Raw genomic sequence first — 12,624 nt, 5'->3', positions numbered from 1 at the left:
TGTTGACTATAAGATATTTGTTAAAATCCTAGCAAATAGGCTTATGAGGGTTGTGCATCATCTTGTGCATAAAGACCAATCTGGGTTTATAACTGGTAGGTACATGAAAAACAATGTTAGACAAATCATTAATTTATTAGAATATTTAGACAAGAACAACCAAGTCCCCGCAGGGCTGATATTTTTAGATGCTGAAAAAGCCTTTGATCAACTGAATTGGCATTTTATGTTAAGAGTAATTGAAGAGATGAACTTTGGTGAAAAGATATTACAAGCTCTTACGGTAATATATCAAAAACAAACGGCACAACTTATTGTCAATGGAGGTTTGTCAGAGGTTTTTACAATAGAGAAAGGTACTAGGCAGGGATGTCCATTATCACCGTTGTTGTTTGTTCTAACACTGGAAATACTGTTGATCAAAATTCGAGAGTCGCAGGAAATTAAAGGAATAGAAGTTAACAAAAAAGAATACAAGTTAAGAGCTTTTGCGGACGACTTGGTGGTTACTTTGTCGCAACCTACCCATTCTGCAGTAAAGCTATTACAGTTGATCCATTATTATGGTTTGGTTTCGGGTTTTAAGATCAATGTTAATAAGACTAAAATCTTACCTAAAAATATGACTATTCAGGAGAAGCAGACTCTGGTTAACTTGACGGGTTTTGAAATTGTTAATAAGATAAAATACTTGGGTGTTGTTATCTGTTTCTAATGCAAAATTATTTAAAAATAACTATGAAAGGTTGTGGGCTAGTGTACAGAAGGACTTGAAGAATTGGGAGAAGTTGCAATTATCTCTCATGGGAAGAATTGCAGTGATAAAAATGAATATTCTACCCAAGTTTCTTTTTTTGTTCCAAATGTTACCGATTTTGAAGAATGAGATTAATTTAAGTGAATGGCAGAAAGGCGTCAATAAATTCATTTGGGCAGGGAAAAAGCCAAGGGTTAAGTTTAAAATCATACAAGACTTCCGTGAGAGAGGTGGACTCAAGGTACCGAATTTGAAATTATACTATGATGCGGTGGTTTTAACACTAATTAGTGACTGGGTAAATTTGACAAATCTTGAGATACTCCATCTAGAGGGATGGGATTTACTTTTTGGGTGGCATGCCTATTTAATATTCAATAAAAAAGTGGATTGGGCTTTCAAATCTCACATTATAAGAATTTCCTTACTTAGGATTTGGAGAAAATATTATAAAGGTGATTTTAAAGTACCATTATGGGCTATACCTTGGCATGCGATAGAAGGAATAAAAAGAGGTGTTAAAATGGACATGGTGTCTTACAGACAGCTACTCAGATGGGATGGACAAAATTGGCAGTTAAAATTACGGGAAGAGTTAGCACAAGAAAATATTATTTATTCTTGGTTTCAATACAGGCAATTAGTAGACAGATGGAAGGTGGATTGTAAGGTGGGTTTTCTTAGAGAAGATGAAAATTTTATTAAGCAAGTGAAGGATCAAAGACAAACTCATATTAAGAGAATTTATGGGGTTCTAGTTGAATTGGACTCAGAAACGGAATTAATTAAAGATTGTATGATTAGATGGGCGCAGAACTTTAGTGAACCAGTTCCATTGGATACCTGGGAAACCATTTGGGTGAGAAATGTCAAATTTACACAAGCACAGAATTTAAGGGAGAATTTTTATAAAATGTTTTATAGATGGCACCTTGATCCACAAAAAATGTCTTTCATGTACCCTGACTTACAGCCTAAATGTTGGAGATGTGGTTGTTTGGATGCTACCTATTATCACATTTGGTGGTCGTGCAGAGAGATAAAAGCCTTCTGGATTAAGATATGGTGGAATATTCAGAGAATTTTTAGAAGGAGGGTAAAATTTACTCCACAATTATTTTTGCTAGGCATAGTTACTGATTGTGATACAAAGGAGGTTATATTGATGTTAAATTTGATTACAGCCGCAAGGCTGTTAGTAGGACAATACTGGAAGAAGGAATCTTTGCCTACAATGCAGGAATGGTTCCTTAAAGTGTCTTATTTGGCGGAAATGGCAAAGATTTCGGCTTTTTTAAAGGAACAAACGCAAGAGAAATTTCTTGCTGTTTGGGATAAATGGATAAAATTTATACAATTTAAATTGGATATAAAAAAATATCACATAGCTTTTTCATAACTTTTATTTTTATATATATATATACATATATCTCAGTGTTATATTTTCTTATATATATATATATATATATATATATATAACTTTTTAAATTCTTTTTTAATTAAGCCTATATTCTGCTCTGGGAAGCTAAGGGGGGGATGTTTTGGGGGGGTCGGGGAAGGGGAGTTTTGTTATGTCATGTTTAGCTTTTTTGTATATGTTGTTTTTCGTTTTTGTATTGTTATTTTGTTTTTTTGTAAAAATTTATAAAAATTTTCAATAAAAAAAAAAGGAAAAAAAAAGACCCGGTCTTATTTTTGGGGAAACACGGTATATAGACATTGGTTTTTTTCATAGGGGCAGAAATTTGGTGAAATCACTTCATCTGGGCTTGATTCTAAATTTATTTTAAACTAAAAGTCATTAATGTGTAAGATATTTCCATTTCTTTACTCCCCTGATGAATATAGTTTGGTATACATGAATACATATTAACAGCTGCAATATGGTATTGCAAGTTTGCTGGTTTGTTCTGGAGCGAGTGAAATGCCATTTGTTACTAGCAATTGCTGTCGTGATTTAATTCTACAACTGGAGATGAATTATATAGGTCAATCTCTGTAATAACTACTTTAATATAGAGATTTAAACCAAACTAATTGTATTATTCATTTGTTAGGTTCAATTTCTGTCCAGCTTGTCCTGTTTGTTTGGTTCTTTACTGGCTAACAATAGCTGGCTAATACAACAGCATGCCATAGAGTCATTCACTCAATTTGCAGAGGTAAGTCCAATTTTCAAGTTTTAGATAGTCCAAGTTAAGTTGTTTCAAATTGTTGCAAGAAACTAACTCAGGATGAAATCCATTTGTGAAGCAGAACCTGTCCTTTAGAGCAGGGCTTTTCAACTGGTGGTATGTGTACCACTAGTTGGACGTTGGCACCTGGCAGCAGGGCCACACAGGCTTATGGGGAAGGCAGCAGGAACTGCACGAGGATCAAAGTGCAGCTCCAGCTGATTGGCGGCAGCCTTGGGGGTGGCAGGCAGCCTCATGCAGTCTTCGAGTGGAGATTTAGCTGGAGCTGCGCGACACATTGCCTGGGTCCTGCTGACAGCCCAGGATTGGCGCATGCAGCTCCAGCTGATTGGAGGTGGCAGGCAGCCTCACGCAGTCCTCAGGCAGAAATTCAGCTGGAGCTGCGCGAGGCATTGCCTACCTGGGCCCTGCGGAGAGCCCAGGATCAGCACACACAGCTCCAGCTGATTGGGAGTGGCAGGCAGCCTCACCCAGTCTTCAGGCAGAGATTCAGCTGGAACTGTGCAACGTGTCGCCTGGGTCCTGCTGAGGGGGAGAGAAGAGGATATAAAGGGGGTGAGAGAAGAGAGGATATAAGGAGAAGAGAGAAAAGAGGATATAAAAGGGTGAGAGAAGAGGATATAAAAGGGTGAGACAAGAGAATATAAAAGGGTGAGAGAAGAGGATATTAAAAGGGGTAAGAGAAGAGAGGATATAAAGGGGGAGAGAAGAGAGGATATAAAGGGAGAGAAGATACAAAGGGGAGAGAAGAGAATATAAAAGGGAGGAGAGAAGAGGATATAAAAGGGTAAGAAGAGAATATAAAGGGGTGAGAGGATATTAAAGGGGGTGAGAAGATATAAAGGTGAGAAGAGGATATAAAGGTGAGAAGAGAATATAAAGGGTTAGGGAAGAGAGGATGTAAATGGTGAGAAAAGAGGATATAAAAGAGAAGAGAGGACATTAAAGAGGGTGAGAGAAGAGGATATAAAGGGGTGAGAAGGGAGGATATAAAGGGTGAGAAGAGAATATTAAAGGGTGAGAGAAGAGGATATAAAGGTGAGAGAAGAGGATATTAAAGGGGAGAGAAGATAATATAAAAGGGAAAAGAAATAAAAGGGTGAGAAGAGGATATAAAGGAGTGAGAGAAGAGGATATAAAGGGGTGAGAAGAGAATATAAAGGGTTAGGGAAGAGGATATAAAGGGTGAGAAGAGGATATTAAAGGGGTGAGAGAAGAGGATATTAAAGTGGGTGAGAGAAGAGGATACAAAGGGATGAGAGAAGACATTAAAGAGTGAGAAGAGGATATAAAGGGGTGAGAGAAGGGAGGATATAAAAGAGAGAAGAGAGGACATTAAAGAGGGTAAGAGAAGAGGATATAAAGAGGGTGAGAGGAGAGGATATAAAGGGATGAGAGAAGAGAGGATATAAAGGGGAGAGAAGAGAGGATATAAAGGGGGGTGAGGACTACCTGTACTTTAGCACTTTTTTCCTGGTTTTTGGGGGGCATCAAGTTTTTGACACCTGGCTAGGCAATGGGTGGTACTTGAATATTGCCATATTCTAAAAGTGGTACAATCGGTGAAAAGGTTGAAAAGCCCTGCTTTAGAGGACTGGTATGTAATGGAATTTGGAGAAATTAGAAGCAGCATAAACATTTGCCTTGCCCAAAGTACAAATTCAAAATCTCTGCATGTACTACAGTTTTGGGAAAAGGCAGAATTATATTTCATAACCAGAAGTTTTGAGAAAGTGAGGAAATTGTAGAGGAAGGCTAGATTTTTGCCTTTACCCTGCAAATTTTATTTAAAAAACAAGAATATTCTTCCCTCTTTTGCAAGCCTTTTTTGCATGACAGAATATAGGGATGGGAACAGCAAGCTGATTATTAGCAATATAATTGTTAGGAGGATTTAACTTTAGCTAGGTCAGCATTCTTGAGTTGTTTATCATACTCATGACTGAGTTTCATTATAGCAGATCATATTTGCTTAGTAACAAGTCATGTTTTTGGAGAAATGGAAATCTTAAAATATGAGTTGTTGAGGACAGAAAAGTGTGTGGAGAAGTTTTATAGTGTTTCTATTTCTTTTGAAGTGTATTTTGATTGTAATGTTTATTGTTTACATGAGATAATTAGGTAAATGTGAAAAAAATAAGGGAATATGAGCAGAGCAGAATCATGAGTACTTTCAATACTTTCAGTATTAAACTTATTGCAACCTAAGTTTCTCTAGTGCTGAATACATTCAGTAGTTAGTAGGTATTCTTGATATCTTAATATCAAGATACTGCTTAATTGTTACACTTAATAAACTGACTAGTTATTGATCTAAACTTTCCTTATTTTCCTGTTTTGTTTTTGTATCAAGGGAACAAGCCATGAACAAATACTTCAGAAATGTCTGAACTCTGTTGAAATCAAAAACAAAGTTGTTGGCTTTCTGTCCAAGGTATACAAGAAAATGTAAAAGTGTCAAACCTACTTTTAAAGTCATGTTTCATTAATTAGTATGCATGCTGTCTTTATTATTTTAAAAGACATTGATCTTGCAGAACAGATAAGAATCTTTAAGGACCTTGGAACATAATCTAGAACTTTGGCTAGACACGTCACCTGGCCCAATGCATTGCAGAATTCTGCTGAGTGAGATCACAAGATTTCTGACTTGTTTTTCTGTATAGTATACATTTCAGTACCCAAAGCATAGGTTTCTCTTTACAGCCGTATGTAGCTATCCACATTTATTTTAAATATTTATATTGTGCAAATAATCCTTGTTTAGTAACCACAATTGGCACCAGCACCCCATTTGTTAAGTGATGTGATTGCTAAGTGGAAAATCTTGTGACCACAATTGTGCTTTCAATTTTATTTTGGCTTTCCTTTTTCCCTACTCCTCTGCTTTCTGGAATGCTCATTCTGCTGGGATAATTATCAAGAATAGAATTAATATTTGTATTTACATTCATTGGAAAGGGAAAGATTACAAGTGAGTAAGCAGAAACACAGTAAAATACACATTAAAAGCAGTGCCCTGGCTGTTTGCCTAATGCACTCAGAGTTCTAGGTCTTGAGCTGCTTGGAAGGCAAACAAAAGCTGAAAGTGGAAAAATGATTAAAGTTCTGCCAGTTACAGGCAACAGCCTGTTAATTAAAGTTACAGAAATAAACTTGTTTAACTTTCCATTAGTACCTTTTGGGGAAGCGCTGCAGAGAGAACTCAGGAATAGATCATTTAAGTAATCTTCCTGGGGGTGGGGAGTAAAGAGTCATGCGTACTAACTGGCTGTAATGATGAACATGTAACTGACAGAGATGTTGATTAGAAGCATCGATTACAGAGTTACTTTTTCATCTATGTTGTAAGTTTGAATGGTCACTGCCTGAGGCAGCCACTAACTGAGGTTTATCTGTACTATCTGTACTTTTCTAACTGAAGACAACTGGGAAAAAATAACAGAGTTTTAAGTTAGATCTTTTATTCTTCTCCACCTGACTATCTGCATAATTTTATTCCTCCTTGCCCCATTTCTAGGAGTAAACTAAGATGATTTCTATGATAGGAACTATTAACAGCCATTAATTAATAATACTGGATTATTTTTGTTATTCTCTCACAGAGCAATCATATTGAGGAGACACCAGAAGTAAAAGCAGATCGAATGAAAAAAGAAAATGCTCTTTTTATGCACTTCTTCCTGGAGGCCAGAGCTGATGGGCAAAGAGCTCTTATTGGAGAGGTATACTATAGTATTTTCAATGAGAAAATCTCACTTCAGAATGACAAAGGGTATCACAGTGTTATTTTTATATTGGAAAAATTAGGGTTAATTGAGGATTCTCAGATACTGTGACATTAACAATCATTTATATGATCTTAATTTTTTCATTCATGGGAATTAACTCCAATTAAAATTTACATATCTAAGGTGTATATACAGAGGGAGTCACATTTACTAAAGTGATTGCTAGCAAGATGAAAATTGTTCTTATTCAAATGGTGATGTATCTTATACTGTATTAGGTGATGGTGATGTACCTTATACTGTATTAGGAATGTATTACATTCTAGCAGATCTTCCAAAACTGCGTTACTTCAGATCATTTTAGAGGTGGAAGTCTGTTCACTTCTTCTTAATATTCTCTGTAATGCATGTAAGTCCTTGATTTATGGCAATTGAGCCCAAAATTTATGTTGCTAAGCAAGATAGTTAATGAATTTTGTCTCTTTTATAACCTTCCTTGCCACAGTTGTTAAGTGAATCACTGCAATTTGTTAAATTAGTAAGTCAGTTGTTAAATGAATCTCGCTTCTCCATTGACTTTGCTTATCAGAAAATTGCAAAAGGTGATCACATGATCCTGGGACACTGCAGCTGTCATAAATATGAGTCAGTTGCCAAATATCTGAATTTTGGTCACATGACCATGGGGATGCTGCAACTGTCATAAGTATGAAAAATGGTTACAAGTCATTTTCCCAATGTTGTTATAACTTGAAACAGTCACCAAACGAATTGTTGTAAGTTGAGGACTATCTGTAGAAATGACAACAGAATTTTCATAATACTGCTTTAAGGCTTGTATTTAGAGGAGTTACTTTAAGTAGGGAAGATAAGTCTGAAAAATATATTGTTTTATAAATATAAAATTTATTATATTTACACAACAATCTTATCCCCAAAACTGAGTTTGTGACAATTGGATTATAACTGCTTCTATAGACCTATTACATGGTTTTACTAGTTCTTGGTTCCAAACTGCTGCATAAATAGCCAGTAATATCAAAACAGCTTTACAAGACTGTAACTGAAAAGATACTACTTATCTCTGTGTGAAAAAGCTTCCCTCAACATTACAATCTATTCTTTTTTGTTGGCAAGGAGGATTAATTTCAGACATAAAATACCTATATATTTAAAACAGAGCCACTTTGAACCTTCCAATAAGAGACATAAGGAACATAGAGCTTGAAAATCAAAGAGCATCATGGAAAATTGCTGGATTTTATTGCATGGCTGGGTTCATTAGGTTTCCCTGCTTAAAATCCCTTGTGTTACAGAACTGCTCTTCTGGTTGTTTTTTTTAATTGTAGCCATCCCCCAAGAGAACCTGTTACTCACCCACTGAGATGCAGTACAAATCAGCAGTTGACACCATGGAAAGGGCATTGGAGACCCTGAAGCAGTTGTTACAGAGAGGCCCTCCCCCTACTTGGCTTGCAAAGAAACTGGAAGCATTACAGGTGACATTGCAGAGATTAACAGAACAGCATACATTGGTCTGACCAGCTTATTCTTTCCGGATGATTTTAGTGCTGTAAACTGAAGTTCCACATTAGGACTTGAACATGAAACAGGCAGAACTAGTAGTAATTCTGGATCTAGAAAGCTGCAGGTTAATGTTATGTTTACAATTTGTTATGCCTTTTTGGTTGAAAAATACTGCAATTGCGCGAAAACAATGATTTAAAAAGTTGCACATGTGTTAATTTATGTTATTTCTTTAGTTTTTTTATACTGACTTTACTACCAAAACATAAAAATTACAAGTATAATGTAAGGACACACCCCACTTTGCATCTTAAGAAGACAGAACTCTTGGAATATTTCTTCCAACAGGCATCTTTATTAAGAGAAAATGGTTGCAGGTGTTCTACACAGGATCTGGGGCCCAAGCCCTACAGTTCAAGATTTTAAAGGGTCCCCAGTAGCCCCCCCCCCCATCACCTTCCCAGCGACAATCCCAGGCTCTACATTTCCACCCCCTTTTGCTCACTGCCGGTGGAAGGGAGACTTCAGAGAGGAACAGATCAAAGCTGATGGCCCCCATTCTTATGCTTAGTCCTTTTGGTGATATCCACATTCAAGTCCTTTGAAGTTGTACTGAAGGAAGTGAGGGCCATAAAACCCCTTTGTTCACCCCCCTTCCCCTTCATCGTATGACAGAATCCAGAGAGGGCAGAAATGGGGTTTTCCATAGTTGATTAGAGATGAAATATAATTGGATTCTGACATCCTGCTCCCTTAAAAATAAGATAGATCCACCTGAAAGAAAACAAAACAGGTATAAAAGTTAGTTAGGCTTGTTAGGATACTCTGTGTGAAACTTCTTTAATAGCCTTGGGGCTCTGACATGATGTTTATGGACCTATTCGTTTTGTGAGGCAGGGAGGTGTTTCCATGCAACTAGGTACTGAGTCGCTCCATGATATCTCCTAGAGTCTAGGATTTCCTTTATTTCAAAGTGTTGTTCGCCCTCCACCATGATTGGAGGTGGTGGTGTGGGAATTTTTGGCCGTAACGATGACTGATGCTCTCCTTTCAGCAAGCTGCAATGAAAAATGGGTTTATTTGTCTGAGAGTTTTCGGTAATCCTAATTCTACTGTTACTGGGTTTATGATTCTTTTAATTGGAAAAGGCCCTATATATTTTGGTCCAAGTTTTTTGCAGGGTTGTAGGGATTTTAGGTATTTTGTAGATAAGTACACCATTTCTCCTATAATAAATGGTGTAGGCTCAACACTTTTTTTATCGGCTTGTGCTTTGTATGCCTGCCTAGCTTCATCTAGTGCTTTTCTAACTATTGGCCAGGTGTTTTGTAATTGTTCCATCCATTCTTTCAGTGATGGGATCGCCGGTTCCTTTGGGGTTAATTCTGGCATGGGGTGAAACTTTGACCGGTGGCTGTTTGAAAAGGAGTGTAACCTGTGCTGGAGTGGACTGCATTATTGTAGACAACTTCTGCAAAAGGGAGTAAGTCCGTCCAATCGGACTGTTGAAAATTAATAAAACATCTTAAAGTTTTTACAAATCCAAAATGCCCTGCTGATTTTGTGTTGTAGCAAAGCTGCATGAATGTGACTCTTTGGGTTGTTGGTATATATAAATTTTCCCCCACCCAAGGCAGTCCGTCTTTCATTGTGCACACATTTTTTTCTGGAACCATTCATCCGTTTCCAAACTTGAAAAGGAGTGTAACCTGTGCTGGAGTGGACTACATTATTGTAGGCAACTTCTGCAAAAGGGAGTAAGTCCGCCCAATTGAATTGCTGGAAACTAAGAAAAGATCTTAAATATTGCTCAAGTACTGAGTTCAATTTTTCCGATTAACCATTTGACTGAGGGTGATGGCTAGATGTCAGTCCCTGAGTGGTTCCTAAGAGGGATAAAAATTCCTTCCAAAATGCAGACATAAATTGCACTCCCCTATCAGAGATGATGCGTTGGGGTGCCCCGTGCAATCTGTAAATGTGCTGGACAAAGAGTTTCGTTAATCTTTTGGCAAGGGATAAAGTGCACCTGTTTGGAAAACAAGTCCGTGACCGTCCAGACAACAGTATTCCCATTGCTTTCTGGTAATTCCACTATAAAATCCATGGCTATTTCCCTCCAGGGGGCTGAGGGACTAGCCACTGTTTGTAATAGTCCTGGCGATTTCCCTTGCAACTTCTTTGCAGTTGCACATTTTGGGCAGCTGGCCACGTAGCTTTCTATGTCCTTTTTTATGGATGGCCACCAAAATTGCTGTTTAATTAAGTGTAATGTTTTTACAAATCCAAGATGCCCTGCTGACTTTGTGTCATGGCAAAGCTGCATGAATGTGACTCTTTGGGTTGTTGGTATATATAACTTATCCCCCACGCAAGGCAGCTCGTCTCTCATTGTGCACACATTTTTGTTTTTCTGGAACCATTCATCTGTTTCCAAACTTTTCCGGAATTCAATTCCAGTTTGGCTGCTCAGTTGTGGTTTTATTTTAGCTTGGGCTCTGGTGGTTACTGGTGCTGCCAGTTGTGATTCTGCCATCATCGGTTTAGAGTCTGTGATTTGCGTGCTGTTATATTGGGGCATGCGTGCATTTGCCAGGAAGTTCTTCCCCCCCGGCAAATGCTTGAATTGGTGAAAATGCTGGGACCAGCGGGCTTGCTTGGGGTTGAGCTTCCTGGGTGTGATCAGTCCATACCTGGAAAGGGATTTTGTTGCCTTCCAGGAACTGGCGCCACGTGAGTAATGACCAACGTATCCCATATGCCTCTTTCTCCCATACGGGGCAGCGCTGTTATGTTTCCGTGAGTTTCTTGGATGTATATGCACAGGGTTGCAATACCCCTTCATCGTTTTCTTGTAATAGAACAGCCCCCACTGCCACATCACTTGCATCCGCCTGAATTACAAAGGGCTTATCCATGTCTGGGTGCCTCAGTACTGGTTCGGCAGAAAAAAGTCTCTTTAATCTCTCAAACGCTGCTTGGCATTCCATTATCCATGTTAGTGGCTGGCTAGGTTTTACTGAGGATGCTCCCTTCGTTTTTAGTAAGTTAGTGAGGGACAGGGCTATCTGGGCAAATGAGGGGATGAATTGGCGGTAAAAGTTTGCAAAGCCCAGGAAACTTTGCAGTTGCTTTCTTGTGCGGGGTGGTACCCAATCTAGTACTGCTCTGACCTTCTCAGGGTCCATTTCAATGCCCCGTGGGGATATGCGATAACCTAGGTAGTCTATCCTTTCCTGGTGGAATTCGCATTTCGAGAGTTTGGCATGTAGGTGGGTGGCTCGCAGTTTCTTTAAAACCGCTCTGACAAGGTTGACATGTTCCTCTTTTGTTTCAGTGAAGATAAGAATGTCGTCCAAGTAAACCAGGACCCCCTTAAACAGGTGCTCCCTTAGAACATTATTGATTAATTGCATAAATACTGCGGGGCCCCTTGTAATCCAAACGGCAAGACTTTGAATTGATAGCACCCCATGGGGCAGTTAAATGCGGTCTTCCATTCGTCCCCTTCCTTAATTCTCATGCGATAGTAAGCTTCCCTTAGGTCTATTTTAGAAAAAAATTTCCCTTTCGAGAGGTGTGACAACATGTCCTTCATGAGGGGCAGGGGGTATAGGTTGCTTTCACTGATTGTATTCAGGGCCCTATAATCCACGTATAAGCGTAAAGAGCCGTCCTTCTTCTCTCTAAAGAGGACCGGGGCAGCCATTTAGGCTTGGCTGACTCAATGAAACCCCTCTCTAGGTTTTTCTTTATGAATCTCTCCATTTCTTCCTTCTCCTTTGGGCTCATGGAGTATAATCTGGGCTTCAGGAGTTTTGTCTCAGGCTTGAATTCAATGGCACAGTCCGTGGGTCAGTGGGGGGGAGACCTCATCCGCCCTCTCCTCACTGAAAACTTCAGCAAGGTCTCTGTATTCCTCTGGTATTTCTGGTAGTCCCTTTTCCTCTCCCATGGATGCTTTTTCTGCTCTTGATTCTGGTAGCCCCCTTTGGAATTTTAAGTCCATGGGGTCCCCCTTCGGGAATTTGATTTCTGCTGTCCTCCAATTCACCCAGGGGTTCCATTTTTTTAACCATTCCATCCCTAGAATCATTGGGCAATCCATGCCTGGGGTCACCACAAATGTTATGTCTTCCTCATGTTTGCCCAGGGAGAGGTGTATTGGTAAAGTTGCTAGGGTAGCTGGCATCCCCGTTATGGACTCATCTAACTGGCCAAATGAGATTGGTTGTTCGAGTCTCCGCGACAGAATGCCCAGATTCCCCACTAGCATCGGGCTAATGAGGCAGCGGCTGCAGCCAGAGTCTATTAAGGCTTTCACCTTGACGGCTTCGGGCATGAGGGGAATTAATATAGTCACTGTCTTGAGGATGGGTGCGATACATCCACTTACCAGGAGTTCGCCCTCCGA

General features: G+C 39.0%; 1 protein-coding gene across 7 annotated transcripts in view; it reads left to right on the top strand.

The window, feature by feature from the left end:
• The window catches only part of CUNH1orf112 (chromosome unknown C1orf112 homolog), a 132,903-nt gene that overhangs the window by 59,646 nt on the left and 60,633 nt on the right, over positions 1-12,624 (top strand). For 6 of the 7 annotated variants that reach the window (XM_039323991.1, XM_039323989.1, XM_039323993.1 and 3 more), the window contains 4 exons: positions 2,815-2,919; positions 5,306-5,386; positions 6,558-6,677; positions 8,033-8,182. In XM_039323991.1, the coding sequence (XP_039179925.1) occupies positions 2,815-2,919; positions 5,306-5,386; positions 6,558-6,677; positions 8,033-8,182 (456 nt within the window). Of the gene's footprint in view, positions 1-2,814; positions 2,920-5,305; positions 5,387-6,557; positions 6,678-8,032; positions 8,183-9,563; positions 9,626-12,624 lie in introns of those variants that run through there. The other variant, XM_039323992.1, reaches the window with a different exon arrangement.

This window comes from Crotalus tigris, unplaced genomic scaffold, assembly GCF_016545835.1.
Source record: "Crotalus tigris isolate CLP2741 ecotype Arizona unplaced genomic scaffold, ASM1654583v1 scf7180000024291.2576520, whole genome shotgun sequence".
NCBI lineage: Eukaryota > Metazoa > Chordata > Lepidosauria > Squamata > Viperidae > Crotalus > Crotalus tigris.
Note: the sequence above shows the minus strand (reverse complement) of the source record. Positions and strands in the feature narration are given on the sequence as shown.